The sequence below is a fragment of the Poecile atricapillus genome, chromosome 18, assembly GCF_030490865.1.
Source record: "Poecile atricapillus isolate bPoeAtr1 chromosome 18, bPoeAtr1.hap1, whole genome shotgun sequence".
Taxonomy (NCBI): domain Eukaryota; kingdom Metazoa; phylum Chordata; class Aves; order Passeriformes; family Paridae; genus Poecile; species Poecile atricapillus.
Window position 1 is genome coordinate 10,036,244 of NC_081266.1, and position 19,799 is coordinate 10,056,042.

The 19,799-nt window shown below is 38.3% G+C and overlaps 1 protein-coding gene and 1 pseudogene across 1 annotated transcript in view; one reads left to right on the top strand and one right to left on the bottom strand.

Moving 5' to 3' along the window:
• LOC131586097 (1-phosphatidylinositol 4,5-bisphosphate phosphodiesterase zeta-1-like) overlaps positions 1-1,011 on the bottom strand; it is a 48,988-nt gene extending 47,977 nt beyond the window's left edge. The window contains exon 1 of the mRNA XM_058852837.1: positions 857-1,011. Coding sequence (XP_058708820.1) covers positions 857-1,011 — 155 coding nt within the window. The remainder of the gene's footprint in view (positions 1-856) is intronic.
• A 115-nt stretch (positions 1,012-1,126) lies between these two features.
• Positions 1,127-1,671, top strand: LOC131586098 (F-actin-capping protein subunit alpha-3-like; annotated as a pseudogene).
• Positions 1,672-19,799: the final 18,128 nt, after the last annotated feature.

A 19,799-nucleotide genomic window follows, 5' to 3' on the forward strand; every position in this document is an offset into this window, starting at 1 on the left:
TGCTTCCCTTTCTTCATACTCTAGAACATCCTTGCATTCTGCCCTCTGAGAATGCAGCAGGCCCCAAGGTGTGCAGGAAGAGATTTCTGCTCTGTCCTCAAAGTCCCAGAGAGCAGTGACAGAAGGGCCGAAGGGAGGGTGTGATCAAGGGGTGGTCAGGGTGCAAAAAGGGCTGCAGTGAGAGGAGGGAAACGTGGGGAAGCCGAGGGGATTCAGCAGGCTCAGGGAATGGTGGGGAGTGCCAAGAAACACCAGGGAACGAGTGCTCCCAGCACTGTGCCCACCCAAACATTATCAACCGGCCCTGGCTGACAGGACTGGCTGCCCCAGGCCCTCCAGGGCATCCCCTGTGTGCCCAGGCCTGAGGGGAAAGGGCCATGTCAGGGGCATCCCAATGGCAGCTGTCACAGGGCAGGGAGAGCAGAGGAAGAGGAGAAGGTAGAAGAAGAAAAGGATATCTGTTCTCATCCATGGTGGCTGTGCACCGCCTGCTCCAGGCCCCTCACTGCAGTGGCATAGCCGAGATCTCACTTGGGCTCACAGTGGGCTCCTCATGCCACTGTGACCTGACAGAATGGCATGGAATGTTCACTCCCCCATCCTTCCAGTGTCGCTCCAGTGTTGCTCTGGTGATGTCACAAACTGCAGGCGCCCAGCACAGGCCCCTTCCTGCCCCCGCTCCACCACCCTGCCACCATCCTGTGCCTTTTCCTTCCAGCACAAAGTGTCCCCAGGCCCTGCCCCTGTCTCCCACCCATTGCTCCACCACCCTGCCACCATCCTGTGCCTTTTCCTTCCAGCACAAAGCGTCTCCAGGCCCTGCCCGTCTCCCACCCTTAGGATATCCCACACCCACAGCACGTCTGCTGGCAGGAGCTGTGTGGGGCAGAGCAGGCCTTTTGCAGCCAGCCGTGCCAATGTCCTCCAGGGGAGCTTGGCCAGCTTGGCCGAGGTCTCTCTGTCCCGGTCCGAGGTGACAAGCTGGTGAGGCAGAGGCTGCCAGCACAACATCTTCCCCCAGATAACCAGGAGCACTGTGCTACCAACCCACTGCAGAGACCTGGGGGGAAATCCCTTCTTTGGGCCTTGGGGAACCAGCTGGCTTCACGGCACAGGGTGATGGTGGATGTTGAGAGTTGTGGGATGCCACCCCAAAGTGCTGGGAGGCCACCCAAGCTCCCACTTTCCTGCTGGGAACTTCTCTGTCCTCAAAACCAGCCTGGGCAAGAGCAGCTGTCCATGTCCTGCTTTGAGGCACACCAGTATCAGCCTTCAAATCACTGGGACAGCCCTTGGGAATCAGGCTGGACTTACACCCTGACTCCATTTCCCACTCGTTTTACAGGAATTCTTCCCCAGGCAAACTGCTTCGAAGTTGCCAGCTTCCGTGTAGCTGTCAGCAAGCCTGAGTGAGACTCGAAATGTGACAGACCAAAGGCAGTTTGCCACAGATTTTATGAAACTTGTGAAAGCTGAGGACACCAAGTTTTGTATTGACATTCTGGAAAACATTCAGGTTTTGTCAGAGGATGTATGGGACGAAAATCTGTCGAGGAATTCCCTGTTACTCACACTTTTATGAAGTGGAATAAACTATGGAACAATCAGCATCTGAACACCAAGGTCTCCAGTGCTGAAGTGCCTCAATGCTTACTGAAATACCAGCTTTGATACGATGGCCTAAATAAAAAATGGGGAAAAAAGACAAAATGGAGTTGTTTAATTGATTTATTTCTGGATCACTCAGGAGAGTACAGAGACTTCCATCAGTCAATCACCACTTTAAAAATAATTCAGGTCTGCGGTGACTGGAAATAATTTGTTTGGTTTTTTTTTTCACTTTCTTCATGTACTTTTCAAGTACTTTACCAGGGATGGTCAAGATGTCAAAGGCAGCACAGTGCTCCAGCTGAGATAGCAAGCAAATTCTTACTTTCCTTCGCAGTTTTAACCAAAATTATATTCACTTTTGTAATTTCACACCAAATGAACCATTGATTATAAGGAATCTAGTAAGGAAGATCAGCAAAGACATTGGGACATTATATCTAGATTTTTTTTTTCATTGCTACTGAAACCTTGTAAATTCAGCCTTCAGGCTTTGCTTGTGCATATATCTCTCAATCCCTTATATAGATACATGAACAAAGAGAAGATCAGGACACTGGAGGAATAAATTTCTTATAGCTAGTGCAGAAGATATTTCAGGACTGACCAGGGATGTAGGCTGGGTGTTGCAGCATTAAAGAATAAAGAAATGCTATTCCTCTCTCCCAGTATTTATTACAAAGGTCAAAGGAATGCATGTGATTTTGGTTTACTTTCAAACTATAATAGTGATTATTTCCTAACATTTATCAGAGATTATTACAAATGCCTACCATCCTTGCTGTTTTCTGTAAACATAACTTTTAATTAGAGTTTCAACAGAAACAAAGTTTAATTGCAAGAACTACTGTAAATACTACACCTTAAAAAAAAAGGTGTAAACATTCAAGCATTATTCTTGCACATATTAGATGTTTTCATTGTAAGCATAAGATTTTGCTGTTGTTCATCATAGCTGGTGGGAATTGCAGTGCCACATGGGTCAAACACACCCTTTTGTAAATACTCATTTGTGGCTTTATAGATTCACTGCTGACTGACCATGATTGCTCTCATTGTCTTGGTTTTAAAATGTCATAAAGAACTATGCATTGATATGGTTTCAAGGAGAAAAAACTGTGTAAAAATGGGCATCTTCAGATTACTCTTCTGATGACAAATGAAGATTTTGCATACTTACTGCCCTCTGATTTGGGAGGTTCCTTTCTCTATGTATCTGGATATGATAATAAATATCCCAGAGAAACCAATGCAGTTGAATAGAGAGAAAGATGGAGCACAGAGAGCATTTTCTGTGCTCCCTCCGTTCTTCAAAGAGAGCTGCATTACCTTTGGGTCATTCTCTTTTCACCCCACAGCTGCTACTGAGATCCATCCAACACCAATCCAACCCTTTAGTGCCTATTTCCTGCTGGAGACCATTCAATGAACAAGTAGCTGTCTTTACATGAAATTTGGTTGAAAAAGTGATTATTTCTTTATTGAAAGTAGGAGTAATTTTATTAAAAATGTTATACAATCCAGGGCTGCTATAGTGAAGATGGCTTATTGGGAGTGTAGTTTATATCTGCAGTACCAGAAAATAGACAAAATTTTGGCCATAGATGTAAGTGCTAACAGAAACATATATAACACTAGAAATTATGGATTGGAAAAAAATCACTTTTTTCACAAATATTGAGCATGAACAAATAATAAGGAACAACAAAGAATGATGAAAAAGATGGAACAGTTAAATGACTTTCAGTTTCAATATTTATTCCACCAGATCAATCCCTTATGAGATATGATTTTGCAATACATTGTTTTGTTCTGTAGAATTAAATTCTGTCAACTTTAAAATGCTGTTTCTATATAGAAAAACTGTAGCAAAGAGTGCAATAATAAAAAGTATTTAATATTGTAGTATCAGTCTATCAGTCTACCTTTATAAACTTTTCATTTTCTTTCAATTTCCTTTCTCTAGAAAAGAGGGGATCTATGAAACCAGAATTTGTAACAAAAGCTGCTCAGAAGGATGAAATTTCAGCAGAATAAATGTTCTGATGTCACTGAAAATGCCTACTCATTTTTAGCAATGCTATGAAATTAATTTGAAGAAGGTAATTATAAAACAGGCTTTGCCAATTTTCCCTCTACATTCTCCAGGATGGGCTTTGATTTATTTTATTTTATTTTATTTTATTTTATTTTATTTTATTTTATTTTATTTTATTTTATTTTATTTTATTTTATTTTATTTTATTTTATTTTATTTTATTTTATTTTATTTTTTTATTTATTTTTTTTTTATTTTTGGAAAGTGGAAATTTGAGAAAGAATAAACATTATGAGAAGAAACTGAAGGTGTACAACTCCATGGAAAACTTCACTGAACTTTTATTTATACATTTTTATGGCTCTGAATGTCTTTGAGACTTAGTTGCAACTGCTCCCTTTTTTGTCTGTAAGTGATTTTTTGTTGCATAGGGAATATGCCAACTTTCATTATTTTTATTCCTGAAATTGCCTCCTGTTCTCTCTAATGCTTTGAAAACCATTCACATTCTTATAGCTGCTTGTGAACCCCTCTCTTTTATTTTTTTTTTCAGTTCCCTGTATTTTAAAATTTAATGAAGGATTGACATGTATAATATATGTATATTTATATATACAACAAAAACAAAAATTCAAATTTTCCATTGCAGTAAGGAGTTCAGCACACCTGGAATTGAAGCTCTGTCCTATTTACAGTCATAGCTCCACTGCTGGTAAAGACTTGCTTTGTGCCTGCAAAAATAAATTTTTTATATCATCAGGTATCTTTTGGTTCTTCTTATGTTGGGTTGCTCCTGAGTGGCCATGGATCTTTTTTACAGGGAGAAGATCACCCGCTCCATAAGTTCAGAATAGCTTTGCACAGAGATGTAATTTTATTTCAAAATAAAATGGGAATTTTGTTAAAACTCTGCTCCTCCATTTTCAGGTTTGCAGACTCATTGGAATCACCAAGTTGGTACAAATGCACCTGAGGCAAACTGGCTCAAATTTTTCATTTCTGATAGTAATTTTGAATCTGTCATTAACTGTTGCTGTAAAGAAAATGATCATTTTTACTATGCCAGTCACATTAGAGTTTAGCTTGGACTTCATTGTCAGCTTATAGCTGCATTAAAATGAAAAGACAGCATTTGGACTGAATATTTAATGTTCATTTTAAAGTTTGCTTCATGTTTTGCTACCACTACAGCAGGTGGAAAACCTATCAAAATGAAAACAGTGAAACAAGCTTAATGGTTACATATTCAAATATATATGTGAAAAAAACTGATTTTTTTTTGATTCAGAATAGATAGATAAATCTGTAACAGGCAATAAAGACTCCAGTTATCTGTTGGCAGAAAGCAAAGTCTATCAATATTCCTAGTCACCAGAAGAAATTAATGTTTTCCTCTCTACATTTTCCAAAAATTCTTTCTTTGCTTCATTCATGGAACAGAAAAGACAATTTTTGTAAAACAAAACACCTTGCTTGTATGTCTTCCAGCCTGTAGTCTGTACTAAAATCTCCACTGTATGCCTAAATTCCCATTCCTTTCCAAATTGTGAGAAAGAAAAGAAAATATGATTTTAAAACAGAGGAAATAAAAATGAAGGAAATCCAAAGAACCTTCTGTCAAGTGTCTCTCTCACTGAGCTCAAACAACCAACACTGTGATGCTGCAGCTATAGTAAGACTAAATTCAAGGATTATTTTCCCTTCTACAGTAAGAATGGTTTAAAATGTTCCAATAAATCTGAAAAAGCAGATTTATTACATGCCAAGTGCAGGATATTTTCTAAGTCCGTATGTCAGTATGCCATTCCTGGCCAAATATTGGTTTTTATAGTCCTTTTTAATGAAAGCTGCAGAGTTATAAAAAATGTGGAGTGGTTTAAAAAAGTCACTATTTCAAAAAAAACAAACCTGTTTTGAGCTATTCAAAGCATAATATCCTGGGATTCTCCAAAGTTATGAGACATGTTTGTTATAGTACGACTTTGGGATTGCCACCATACAAAACTAAGGGAACAAGAGACAATAATAACAATAACAATAATTATATCAATAATAATATCAACAATAACAATAACAATAACAATAACAATAACAATAACAATAACAATAACAATAACAATAACAATAACAATAACAATAATAATAATAATAATAATAATAATAATAATAATAATAATAATAAATTACCCATTCCATATTAGATCATTAATATAGTCCATTATTCTTGAATGGAAAAAGGAACTATTACACATCCTTAAATTAATGCCCAGAAAATATCCTGAGACACATTATTAAAGGGATGGACAGCATCTAGATTAAATTAGAGACAACAATAGTTGGTTCTTAAAACCTGAGGCAGGGATTAACATAATTATAATAATATATATAAATATATAATTAATATATATACTATATTGCACGTGTGCAAGGCAGCCATAATCCCAGATGAAACTCTTTGATAGCTGATGCAAGTTTCTTTCACAAAATGAAAAAGAATTAAGAAACAAGAAATTTTCTATCCTGGTTGAAGTTTAGAATTACAAACCTACATCCTCAAGCACGCTGCTGTGTTCTCATGTATGACAGCTTTCTTCTCTGCAAAGATTCAAGATCTACCTACACAGATCACAGATGACAGATGACAGATCAGTGCAGCAGCCCCTGGCAAGCCTACAGCTTTTTAGGTGTGCTCATCTTCACTGGCAGAAAGCAAAGGATCAAAGGTCTTTGCTTGTTCAGCTATTCATTGCTTTTTCTTAAATATATTTTGTTTATTCTTAAACACAGGTTTAGGAGCCTGAGGAAGATAAAATATTGAGTATGGTGCTGCTCATGTAATTTTACTGTTACCTGACTTCTGAGACACAACCAGCCCACCAAGGAGTTAGACTTTAACCCAAATAAATTGATCAGGCCATACTAAATCCTACACATTCAACTAAGTTGAAACTATGAGTATGTGTTCACAGTCATTCATGTTCATGGCTGGAGATTGTCACAGGGGCTCCTTTTGGCATTAATCCTCAGTCATTCTACCTGGGCACATGGTGAACTGCCCATTTCATGTGGCTCATTTTTGTCCACCTACTCACATTTATTTCCCTTGTTTAATGTTTAATTTAGGGCTCTGTTGGGACAGGAGAGCATACTGAGGAACATATCCCACTATGGGAATTCAATGGCTGAAAGAGTCCAAGTTCCTCTAAAGGTTAAGAAAAATAAATACGCTACAAGCCACTTCTCTTGGAGTGGGGAATTGGCAGCTAAACCTCCTAGAGACTGGTATCAGTTAAAAAAGAAAAAAAAAGTTTCAATAAACATCTTTAGTTTCAGATAGAAACTGTTTCTGAAACAAGATAATCAAAGCAAAGATGAACACATTTCTTGGGGGGGGGGGGGGGGCGGTATTTGTAGAGTTTTGTGAGTTTTACCCTGCAATGAAGATACTGTTAATAGGATTTCCTCTGAGAAACTCACAGAGAAGTAAACACTCCTGTACATGCCTGGAACAGCTGTGTTGTCCTTTATGTACCATTGACTCCATTGATCTTGAAGCAAATGTCATAGATAACTTCTCTTTAGAATCAGGCATGTTCCAAGCCATCGAGTTTCCTTATGCTGTTTTTCTTGCTTTATAGCATTCAACAGATGAGAAAAAGTGAGTTTTTGTTTCCAATTCTTACGAGTTCATTAGTAAATATCTTTTACAAATCCCTGTGATTATTTTTGAGAAGAAAGCAATTGCCAGCTCACTGAAGATATTAATTTTATTTAAGAACTATATTTCACACAAGAATTCCCTTTTTCAACTCACTTTAATTACATAGTCATTAGAGACAGATATGAGAAGCGCAGCTTATTTGAAGTATTTATTATTCATTCTTGTATTGTTAATGAAGTAATGCCTGAAGCGCATCTGCAGTAAGAAGTCACCTTCTTGTTCATCAGTTTTTCAAGTCCATAAAATAAATGTGATTGCTTCAGGTACTGTATTACACAGATTTAATACCATTGCTTTCCATATTAACATCTACATGCAGATTTATTCTGTTGTTCTTTCTTCAATAATTAACATTATCTGCTAATATATTCTTGCTCAGACCAGTTCCTTTAGTAATTATCATCCAATGCTGTATGTATTCACTGAGCAGCTATAGTTTATTCTTCCTTTTTCCATCAAAAGGTCATTTTAAAGACACATCCACAACATGCCTTCTATGATCTGCAAGCCCTGCAAGAACCAAGCTGTTGTTTCAGCCCCTGGGCTGTAGTTCCATATGCCTAAATCCATTATAAAATCTGGATTTATATCAAGCCAATGAAAAACATAATTAACATTTTGGTATTTGGTGTGCAATAATTTATTTTCTGTTATCAAAGTTACATAGGCTGCCAAATGTGTGATACAGATTATGGGACAAACTGTGCTTAAAATGCAGGTTCTTTCAAAACAACCTGTTATTTCCCATGAAGTATTCATGGGAAGAAAGAGATTAAAATGCATAGGCTCGATTTTGCCTTCAGCTCTTTTCTGGCTCCTCTGTTTAAGTCCCAGTTCAACAAAGTGCTTAATTGTCTGATTAATTGCAATTATGTGACTATTTCCACTGAGAGGAGTAGTATGATATAGGTACCATGATGCTACAGTTGGTTAAATTTCATCATACAAAATGAAGGACTTGATAAAGAGGGTACAGAGAACAACAGAAATGTGCCCTTCTTTTGACTGTGGACTTTAGACCTGGCTGAAGAAAGTTGCTACAGACCAATTTCCAGTCCTTTGCTTAAATCTATTTTATAGCTTTATTTACACGATTCTGCTGCATTTTTTTCGTATTAAATATAATACAAGTTGATTCATTTTCTTTAAATTAATACTTCTAGATCCAGAAATGTTCTTAAAAGTCTAGAAGCTTTGGTAAATTAAATGCTAAGTATTTATTCTTGCTCTAGTCAGAAACACAACATTCAAGTGAAGAGCCTTGTCCATTTAAGCTCTGAGCAAGAGTGTTCAATGTCTCCTGAATTTGAAGAGGTTCTGTTGGAGGCTGAGACACAGAATGTGGGCCCTTGTTTCTGATATTTAGTTCTAAGATCCAGAAAAACACTGAATTTCATGCAATATGAAATTTATGAGCATGTTTTCATGGTGATACATGAAAACAACTGTTAAAGTTAGATAGAAAAAGCTAAAAGTGTGAGTGTGTAGATCAGAGAGTTTTCTTAAGTCACTGGGTGAAAAAGTTAGTTTAGAGTTTAAGTTAATTTAGGAAGCAGAAGGCAAGATGGAGGATTTAGAATGTTGTCTCTTTTCCTTCTTTCTTTTTCATTTTCTTCTTCTAGAGGTTTTTGGGTAATTGTATGTGATTGAATAGAAAACGCTGCAATGCAGCACACAGGTGATGGGTCATTGGGTCATTAAGAAAAATAATACACGTGTCTATTGTTAATTGGATAAGAATGAGTATAAAGATAAAATAATTGCGTAGTTCGAGGCCATTTTGTGCCTTCAAAGCCCAAAGTGAGCCACAAGGCCATTCTGTACCATCAGAAGAAAATGAGCCAGATTGCAGTGAATTGAACTTGTGCAGAAAGTCTGGAGAGACCTGCCAAGTTTTGTGATAACATCCTAATAAACACGAGAAACAAGATCCTAATGAGCTTGAGAGCTTTCTTCAAACCCAGAGAACTGAGATAAGCAGGTCTCTCCACGAGGGAGGATCCCAAAGGAGCTCAGCCCAAAGGGGACTGAGAAATCTGGGAGGAAATAAAAATACAGAAGTGCAGCAGAATCAAGAAAGAGAAAAAAGAAACAAAAAAGAAAAAGTTGCAGGTTCAGCTGTGTGCTTCAACTCATTTTTCCACTGGAGTTCCCTTACAGCTGTAGGAAAATGTTCATGTGTCCTACAGAATGAGCAGTTTGTGGGCATGAATGGAGCAAGATTAGCATCACTCCTGACATAGCAGGGAAGTAGCTGGAGAATGTTCTGGTCATTTCTTCTGCACCAGGAAGATGTAAAAGCAGTTTTTTTAAAACTTTCCATACTGCTTTTGTGGATTCAGAAGAGTGAAGTTCTGTTTCATTTCTATGAGGTAATTGACCATTGTGTATTGGGAAAGTAAATACATGAAGCAATGTGAGCTGATGAGATTCTACAAGAGTGTGGGCTACTTACTTGTTTTCAGATGACAGGGAGGAGATTAGAAATTAAATTCATAATAAGGGTGAAAAAAAAAAATTGGATTTTTGCTTGCCATGGATCTTTAGTTTAGAATTTTAGGTTGTCCAGTAGTTGGGTTTTTTTAAAGCAAGATTTATTATAAGAATTTCCTATAAAAAGGGAATTTCTGCCAATTTTCTGAAGACATAGGACCAGACTAGAAGAGGTGAAAGCATTTGTAGATTTACCCCTGCAACAGAGTAGGTAATTCCAGTGTCTGATTTCTACTGATATTGGCACAATATTTTTATAAGCAAAAAGTTGAAGTAGAAACAAAAAGAACTCAATATATTTATCATAAAATTCTGCAGTCAAAAGTGACTTTGATGCCGTCTGTTCCTGTTTCATTAAGTTCCTCATAGGCAGCATAATCCTGATAATTTCAATTCCCTAGAAGAATATTCTCTATTTCATTTGCTTCTAAAGGACCGAATTATTAACCATGTCATATTGTAAAATTGCCATCTAAAGACTTGATGATGTGCTAAGTAGAAAGGGAATTGCCAGAGGCTGTAAGCTCTGGGTCAAAGGACAGTTGTTTGTAGCTCATTAGTATGATGTGGTGAAATCTGAAATTATATTAAATGTTTGTTTAAGATGTAATTAGTGAACAATTTATGCATTTTCAAGTATTCCATGCAGAGTCTCATGTAGAATCTGTAATCTCATATCAACAGTGGCAGAAATGCTTTCTTGGGTGCATTATTTGCTTCATTCAGCAGCAGGAAAACAATTCAAAAGTCAGAATATATTGCTCAGCATGTTTGCTTCTTTTTTTTTCTTTTTTCTATTTCTCTCTTTACTCAGCTGTGCAGCCCTGACTGCCAATATATGGTTTTACAGGAGAGCTCAATTCAGTCTGTTCTGTTCCCATTCTGCCTTTTGAAGAAAATTCAAGTACAGGCTGAATTAGCCTCATGGCTTTGGGCATGTGTGGGCCAGGAGTCATTTTCCAGGCTGCTGTGACACAAGTGCTGGGTACCTCAGAGGCTCCTGCTCAGATGCACAGGCTAAAGGCTGGGTGACCTCTTTCCTCAGTCTGCTGAGAAGGAGAATAAAGTCATCACACAGAGCACTTCATCTGGACTCCTTGTTTTGATGTCAGGGAGTGTGGCATGAAATAAGAGATTGCACTTTCTCCCAGGGAAGTTGGTCTTGGTGCTGTCTCTCCCCAAGCACACACATCACCTGAGCTGCAAGCTCAATTTAGTGGTTCATCCACCCCCTTCTTCCTCCCTTTAAAGCAAGATCTGGGTGCACACCTTCACACCTAACAGCAGAACTCTTCTTCAGTGTGTCAGGTGGAAAGGATTAAGAGCCTGTGTTGGAGTCAGAGGCACAGAGAGCGTGCCCTTATCTCTGATACCTGGCTCTGACATCCAAGAAAGCACTGATTTCTTATAACATCCTGAAAACAACTGTTCAAGTTAAATAGAAAAGCTAGGGGTGTAAATGTGTCAATTAGAAAGTTTTCTTAAGTCACTGGGTGAAAAAGTTAAAGTTTGGAGTTTTAACTAGTTTAGAGAACGGAAGACAAGATGGAGAATTTAGGGTGTTATCTCTTGTCCTTCTTTCTTCTTCATCTTCTTCTTCCAGAGGTTTTTGGGTAGTAATGAGTGATTGGATAGAGAATGCCACAGTGCAGCTCACAGGTGTTGGGTCATTGGGACACTAAGAAAAATAATTTACTTGGCATTTGTTAATTGGGTAAATGGACATATAAAGAACCTTGAGCAGGATCTTTTTTGGCCATTTTGCACCTTTCTATCTTAGTGCACATAGCTCCTTGTACCCTGTGTACATGTAATGCTGATAAGAGAAGAATAAACAACCAAGTCCAAACGAGAGAAAAATCTGCCTCCTTCTCATCAACTTCAGTTCAAGGGGAGAAAGAACATAATCACGAATGCCTAACAGAGACAATCCTGTTTTCCACCAACACACCAAAAGAAAAGAGCTTGGCAAGTAGCCTGGTGAATGAGAGTACCCACATCTGAAAATGAAAGAAATGGAAGGAGGCAGAAAAAAGTCTAAGTGTGCTGGGGGAGGAAATAGTGTTTGTCCTTAGAGTACAGTAGTGCCTGTTTCTTTAAAAAGACTCAGAATACAGTAAATGAGGGGCTGATATGCTTCTATCAGACTGTTGAAATAAGGATTTTGGATAGCCAAGTGTGAATCTACATTTGTTTGGTATTAAATCCTTCTAAAATCTTTGCACAACTGATCTTGGTACTGGGATATCCAAACCCTGATCAGCCTAGTTTTTGAACCAGATTCATTCCTGCTCTGCCTGAAGAGCTAAAACCCAGGCTAAGGAGGTTCTATGCACTATGGAACTACTGCAGCTCAGCTGATTTTGGAATTCATGTTGGATCTCTGAGAGAATCCCCAGTTGTGCTGCACAGTACAACTGACATTGCTACCTCTGGGGTCACTGCAAACTGGTTGTGGCCATGAAATGCCCCATATAGGACAGGACAGACCTGCCAAACATATTTCAGGGGAAGAAAAAAGCCTATAGTTGCATCTAAAATATAAAGTGTATGTGTGTATATGTATATAGATAGATATTATAAAGCATAAAGAGCATGTGTGTGTATATATGTACACACTTTGAGATGAAATAGAGCCAATAAAATTAGAAGACCTAAAAATCTCTATTGAGATATTTTATGTATATATTTATAGTATGCTCTAATTCCCATACAGGATGCAAGTTGCAGTCGCTAATTCAATGTTTAATGCTGTATCATTGAAGATTCAGTCTATGAAATAAGGTTGTAGTGGAAGTAATATTTGAGGAATTATTGAAAAATAAATATATCTAAGCAAAATGAACCTGAGTGCACTGGGTACATCTGTATTATGCTACACATGTCAGGATAATAAAAGCTTTCCTTTGAAAGAAAATAATATAATAATTAGTTGACAGCTAAACTTTTTCCCTGGCTGCCAGATAGTTTTACAAATATGCAGTTTAAAATAGTGACTTAGCTACTGTATCTAATATAATTATAGAACATTGAAGGTTTATACACAGAATTCATTGGTATCTGCATACTTTTTTAAAAAACAGCAAATACTGTGTTTTTCAGTATTACAGCCTTGGAAAATGCTATCTGATCACTTAAAAACTTGGACAAAAAACAGTTTTGATTCCAGGTCACTGTAAATATCTCTAAAAGTGGAGTTATTATGTATAAACTTGCTATTACTCATGATAAAAATCTATCCCACATTAAATCTATCCTGCTCTCATACTTAATCTGTTCCTACAAAGACAGTATTTATACACATCAGGATTGCTTTAAACATAATATTTGATTTAAATTTTGTTATTTATATACAAAGAATATTGAAATATTCTGATATTCTGAGTTGTGTCAAATCAAGTGAAATATCACTGAGAGTAAATGTTGCTAAAAGCTTTCAGACTTAGTAAAGGCTTGTGTATGAAATGAGTTTTGTAGCTTTGGCAATGCCCATGTAGAAACCTAGACAAAAGGTATGTAACTATTTATTGAAGACATGTTTATCCTGCATAAAACATTATAATAATAATATATAATAATATATTATAGAATACAATAAAAAGTCCTGAAAACAAACATTACTTGTACCACTATATTCCTGTACCCTGCATCCATCCTATGGGAAGCCCCATCCTAATGAATTGCTGCAATGCTGCAGAAGCACCTGCAATTAAATACACAGAGCAGCCAATACAATTTGGCTTCTTGAGCAAGGGCAAACAGCTTCAGGAGAATCAGTTTCCACCCATGAGGGGAATAAAATTGTGCCAGGTCATAGCTCAGTCTTAGGTGGGAGAGGAATGAAGCCTGCCCAGATGGACGAGGTGGAGTTCATAGTGGAGAACTTAATGGTCACAGTCCCACAAGTGCTGGCCAGGGGGGAGGTCTTCAGACACTCCACCAATACTGAGCAGATTGTTTCCAGCTTTAGGAAGAATATCCCCTGAAATTGCATCTACATGACACTGAGCAGGCAGAAAACCTCTCCTTTTTTTTCTTTTTGGTACTCCTTTGACAGCGAGCTGCACAGCCTAGAGAAGCGGGAATTAAGTGAATTATGGTGCACAGGGGTAAAAAGCTTGTGAAGGATAAAAGAGGGATGACTAGAGACCAGAAGTTAAAACAAGGGGAGATGGAAAAGGACTGGAAGAAAATGGATTTTGTAGAAGCAGACTTGCCCATAGCTCTGGAAGAGTACTCTGCATTTTGCTGTGGTTCAGCTTTGAATTTATTCTGCTGATTCTATATAATTCTAAAATTCAATTCATAATAACCTCCTATTCACTATAACCACCTTTCTTATGGGTATCTCCTTGTGTCAATACTATCTCCATATGTCAATTTGCTATGACATTTTCCTTGGTTTATCAAAGCGACAGACATTGCACTCTGCTTCAAAATGATCTACTCTTATGAATAAAGAAGTACCGATATTTTCCAAGGTTTCAGAATTCTTGTTTTGATCCATTGCTCTTTAAAAATTGTGTCTAAATTTTCTATTCAACGAAAAATATGTTGAAAGCAAAGCAGTGAGATGTTTACCTTTATGTATTTCTACTTTCTGATACACTCTTTAACTGCTCAATCACACATTAGTTATTTTCTGCTTGCTTGGCTGGTGTGTTGCTTAGCTTGGTTTGCACAAATGTTCTCTTTTTTCATTAACTTATTTCATTCACATGGATGAATTTGGGATACAGTTTACACTTTCTCTTCCTTTTGACATGTTAAGAAAAAGAAGAAATAACTTCGTTTTGAGGTGGGCCACTTTTAAAATAGATTAAAGAGATTGTTATTGCTGTACAGCACAACAGAATAGCACAACTTCGCATCTCTGACTTCATCAGCAGACTATCCACCCCAATTCACTACATGTGACTGTTTATGTCGTTGTGTATTTGAATGGTCACTGCAAATTTTCATTTCTGTCATCAATTAAATGGAATATTGCAGATGGAAAAGAAATGAAGTTAAACCACTAGACTTTCAGAAGCTCACACTCTCAGCTTTTAAGTTATTGGATGTTGGTTTCCAGTCTCAAGAAGATGGACTATGTTTCAGGAAATCGATTTTGTTCTCATTTAAGCCAAAGGACCTTGCTATTGCTGCATATCCTGCTCCTTCTTCAGAAAGATTTATTACAAAAGATGTAGAAATTCTGATGAGTTTCCCTGAAAATCTAGATTATTTGAAGGCAAACTCTGTAGTGTATAACCTCACTGTTGTGCCAGTGTCTTATCACAGAAATCCCTAAATGTTGCTGCATGTCTCCTCTGTATTAGTGGGGTCTGTATTAGGGCATTCACAGAATTGTGGAATCTTCTGCTGTACTGACTGTGGCTTTGGCTAAACTAGAAAAATCTATATTCCCTCTAGAGATTAAAATCTAAAACCTGTAAAGACTGAAACATCTATTTTACACAGTGTTAAAAACCACACATAAACTTCACAGATTGTTAGGTCATGCACTACAGCAGAGAAGCAATAAGTTCCCTCTTCTCTTTTAAACAGGTGAGCTAAGTAAAACAAATTTTATCACCACTATATGCCTTGCTATGCTGCCAAATATATCCATTTAGGGACATGGAGGGAAGGAACTAGAGGTGAAGCTACACTCTTTACACAGAATAGCACGGAGGCAAAAGTTATCACAAAGAAAGCAGGGGTGCAGCCCCTGGCCCCAGGTCATGCTCTGAATTGCTGTGAAGCTCACTCTGAACTGATCAGCAAGCTGCACATGTCCACCCTGTGCACCTCTCCTGCTTTGCCAGCTCCTAAAGGGGGAAGCAAATGCATGAACTCTGACCCCAGCATCGCTTTCTGCTGCTGTTTCTCTGCCCAGAAAGTAAACAAGGAGTAGGAGTGCTCACAGAACCTGTCCATGGGATTTGATTATATACTGGAGGTACAGCTGAGAAGTCTCCATTACTGTTTGGGAAAGGTCAGCAGTAATCAAAGCTCAGAACTCTTAAGGTAGGAATATATTAAAATTTTTCCTCCCCTTTTCCCTCCCCTTTTCCTTCCCTTCTTTCCTCATACTGGATACAGCCTATAACCACAACCTCTTCTACAGTTCATTATTTCATCTCCTTCATAAAGGTATTCTGCTGTGGGCATTTCTACTGCACTATAATTATTATTACACTGGCAATCTGACTTTCTCTTTTTTTTTTTTTTCACTTTTATTTTTACCTCATAGTGTTACTGGAAATGTTTTATCTTCTGCTGGTTTACATGATCTTTTCAGCAGTGGTCAACAACACGGAAGAACTTTTTCCCTGGGATAGCTGAACTGGTAAAACTTTTCTTCACCACCACATACACAGCACTGAACAACTCTTGTTAAAAAAATAATATATCCTTTCTTCTGCTTGTTTTTCTGTTGCAGCAGGCAATCTTTGTAAGTGGTGCTAGACACAAACTCTGTCTGTCATCGAGAAGAAATCAAGCACATCCCTTTCCTTGCAAACCTTCTCCTTTCCTCACATTAGCACAGGGACACACAGATGGTAACAATTGCATTGTCCCATCTCCTACCACACACATTAGGGCATTTATCTGACGAGTCTTGTGGCTCCTTGGCAGGCAGGTTAACACACCCAGGAGGGTTTGCACAACTCCTCGAGCAGGGTGGCCATGTGGCCTCTGCTGCAGCTTGTCGTGAAGCACCAGCAGCCTTTGGGCCTCTGGCGTGCTGCTGCTCACTCCTGCTTTTGATTGAGCAGGGTTGCTTCATTTGTCAGAGCTTTTGCAATCCCCTCTGCAGTTGTCTTTGTTACAGGCTCTGTTTAAAAGCCCTCCCCCTGCTCTTGCTGAAGAATTCTGGTTTTCTTTTTTTCATTTCAAAGATTCAGGATTACTTAATTTCTTTCTGTTCCAGAGAGCTCCTGGTTTTCTTTCAAGCTTTTCCCAGCAGCCTGATCTCACAGAGATTTTTCTTACTCTCTTCCTAGTACGACAGTAGTATCCTTTCTTTTTTGCTTCAAGATGTTTTAAGAATAATGGCAAAGCTTGGATGTTAACCTCTTCAAGCTGCAAGGCTGACACATGCCTCCTTGACCTCTCGAAAACCTGAAAAATTAAAAGAGTTACATGTTTAACGATGTCAGTAGCTTGGTTGATGAAATTACCATGAGCATACTGAAATGTCATGAAGAAAGCAAAACAAACAGGGCTTATCTGGAGAAATAAAGCAGCTGATCTAGCAGAGCAGCAGAGATTTCAGTCCAGAAAATGAAATCATCAGCTCTGGGAAGCAAAAATGGAACGCCAGGAGCCAGTTGTAACGGAAGGCTGAGTACAAGAGAGAGAAGAATGGTGTCAGATGGGCATTAAACATAGAAAATGAGTGGGCAGGGAGGAAAAAACAGAAGTGATAGTCAGAACAGACTGGAGGGAGGGAAGCCTCGTTATTCACAGCACGAATCTGGGTCCTCTGGGGACCAGCTGGAGGAGCAGAGTTCTGCAGAAATTATCACAAGAGAGGACAGGTGCGCAGCCAGCCTTGGAGAGAAGATGCAGCCTTCGGGGAAAGGCAGGCGCAGGGGACAGGTCACCCTGTCACAGCTTTTACCTGTTTCTGTCCTCTGGAGAAGGAGCAGAAGTGTAAATGGAGGAAGAGAGTGGATGAGTTAAAGGGGAACGCCAGGAAATGCAAAGATAAGGAGGAGGAAGTAGGGTTCAAGGTGGAATATGGGGAGCGCCATTTCAGAGGAAGATAAAGAAGAAGTTGAGAAAGGAAGGCAAAATGGGAAGGTAAAAGCTGGTGGGAGCAGCAGAAGAAGGTAGAAAGGAAATAGAATCAGAAAATCATACAATTGTTTAGATTGGGAAAGACAAGATATTCTCCATATGCAGAAATCTGTATAAAAAATTTGAGATGAAAATTCCTCAGTACAGAAAATATAATTTCAGAAAATTAAAAGCATAAAGATTAAAGGCAACTACTACAAATCAAGCTGGCTTAACCTTTGCTACAAGCTGGGACAAATGGAAATAGCTGGGGAAAAAAAGAGATGCATTAACAGCAATATTTAACCAGGGAATTACAGCCTGTGTGTGATGTGTGAACCACAAAGTGTTTAATGAAAGATAACCTTGTTTTCAGCTAATACAACCCTGCCACACAGGGCTCCTGCTTCCCCTGGAGAAGAGAAATCCACAAAAATAAAAATGAAGATTGGAAACCATTTGAATGACAATAGGATATGAGAAAATAAAATGTATGACAGAACTATACAAGCATAAAACCAAGCACAGATGAGCAGCTGAGATTATGGCAAGACAAATGACAGTGGGTTTCTGGCTATAACAAAGTGACCCATTGCCTTAGAGGCTGGAACACTCCCCAGTTCAGCAACTGCTGTCAGTGATACTTGGTGACAGAAACTGGCTCAGTGGAACATTTTTAGTTTCTCCTTCACAAGTTCTTTCCTCTCTTGTATGTTTATTACTTATATATATATATATATATACATTTGCATGTGCCCCTTTTTTTCTATGAGAAATGCCTTTTTTATCACTAATCTGGCATTTTCTTTGATGTAACTTAACATGTGGCAGAGTACAAACAAAAGATGACATGGAGCAAAAAAAAAGACCAGAAGGAGTGGTAAGGGGAGAAGACTGGAGCAGAAACTAAAAAAATTCAAAGCATATTAAATTCTCCTGAAATGGGGGATATGGTTGAAGTAGGTTCAATAAAGTAACACAATTTTTCTTTAAAAAGGAGACAGGGCTGATGAAAAGAAAGATGAATTAAGGTAACTCTGAGTACTGCAGGACCAGAAGCACCAGATTGCTAATGAGAAATCCTGTGCTATAGCTTTGAGAAAATATTGTGCTCTTGGAAATACTGAAATATTTGAGACATGGCCACTGTATAACTGAAACCTAGAAGAAATCTTTCCAAATACTTATAATGTTTGAAAGCACTGATGATTGTGTAATTTTCAAAATCAAATCTGAGATCAGAATACTATAGGGACCAAGAGACCCTCAGAAGTTGGTTGCTAGAAGTGCACAGCTTTAGCTTGCTAAAGGTTGTCAGAATTGGCTGCAGAACAGAGCTAGATCTGATTACAAGTCTTGAAAATGAAACCAGCTGATGCTACAGAACCTCATCACAAAATGAAGAAGCAGAACAGGTCTGAATAGTCAGAGATGAAGTCTAAAAACTGCAGTCAACCAGCGTGAAGTTTCATGAAGCAATGGAAGAAACTGGTTGGAAGAAAATGCACAGTTAAATTAAATAAGAATAAAAACATCTTGTAAAAGCTTTCCAAGAGTGACTACAGTTGTCTTTGAAAGAAATACTCTGTATGGGAGGCTCTTTGTGGGGACTGTCCAAATGGCAGCTGTGTTTCAGGTGGGATTTGTCTCCTCTGACTACAGCAGTTTACAGTAAAGGTCTCTGCTCCTGCCTGGGAAGGAATCCCACCACTGTTAACAGAGTCAGTGTAGCCAGTCCAGCTCAAGGTGTGATTCAAGTGAGTGGATATAGGTCCCTACATCAGAATAAGAACTGCTCCATAGTCTACATTAACTGTATTGACTATCTAGACCAGCCCACTGCTGCTGTAAAAGAGGCCTTGGAAGACACCTTCCTTTTCTCAGGAAAATCCAGCCCCAGTACCTGAAATCCAAAGAGTTTGAGCTGGACACAATTTTGCAAGCCAAGTTGCAGAAACTTTTTTTTTTTTTTTTCAGTTAAATAACTATTCAGCACGAGTAGGTAAAAGTCATGTCATGCAGTGAACAAAATATTCTTACTGTGAGTAAAATGTAAATCAGATGTAAGGGAAACAAATGTGAAAGAACAAAACTATGTCTTACCTCCCGTTGGGAGAGCTGAAACTATGGAAGAACAGCAGTTCATGAAGATAAAATGAAAGAGATGTG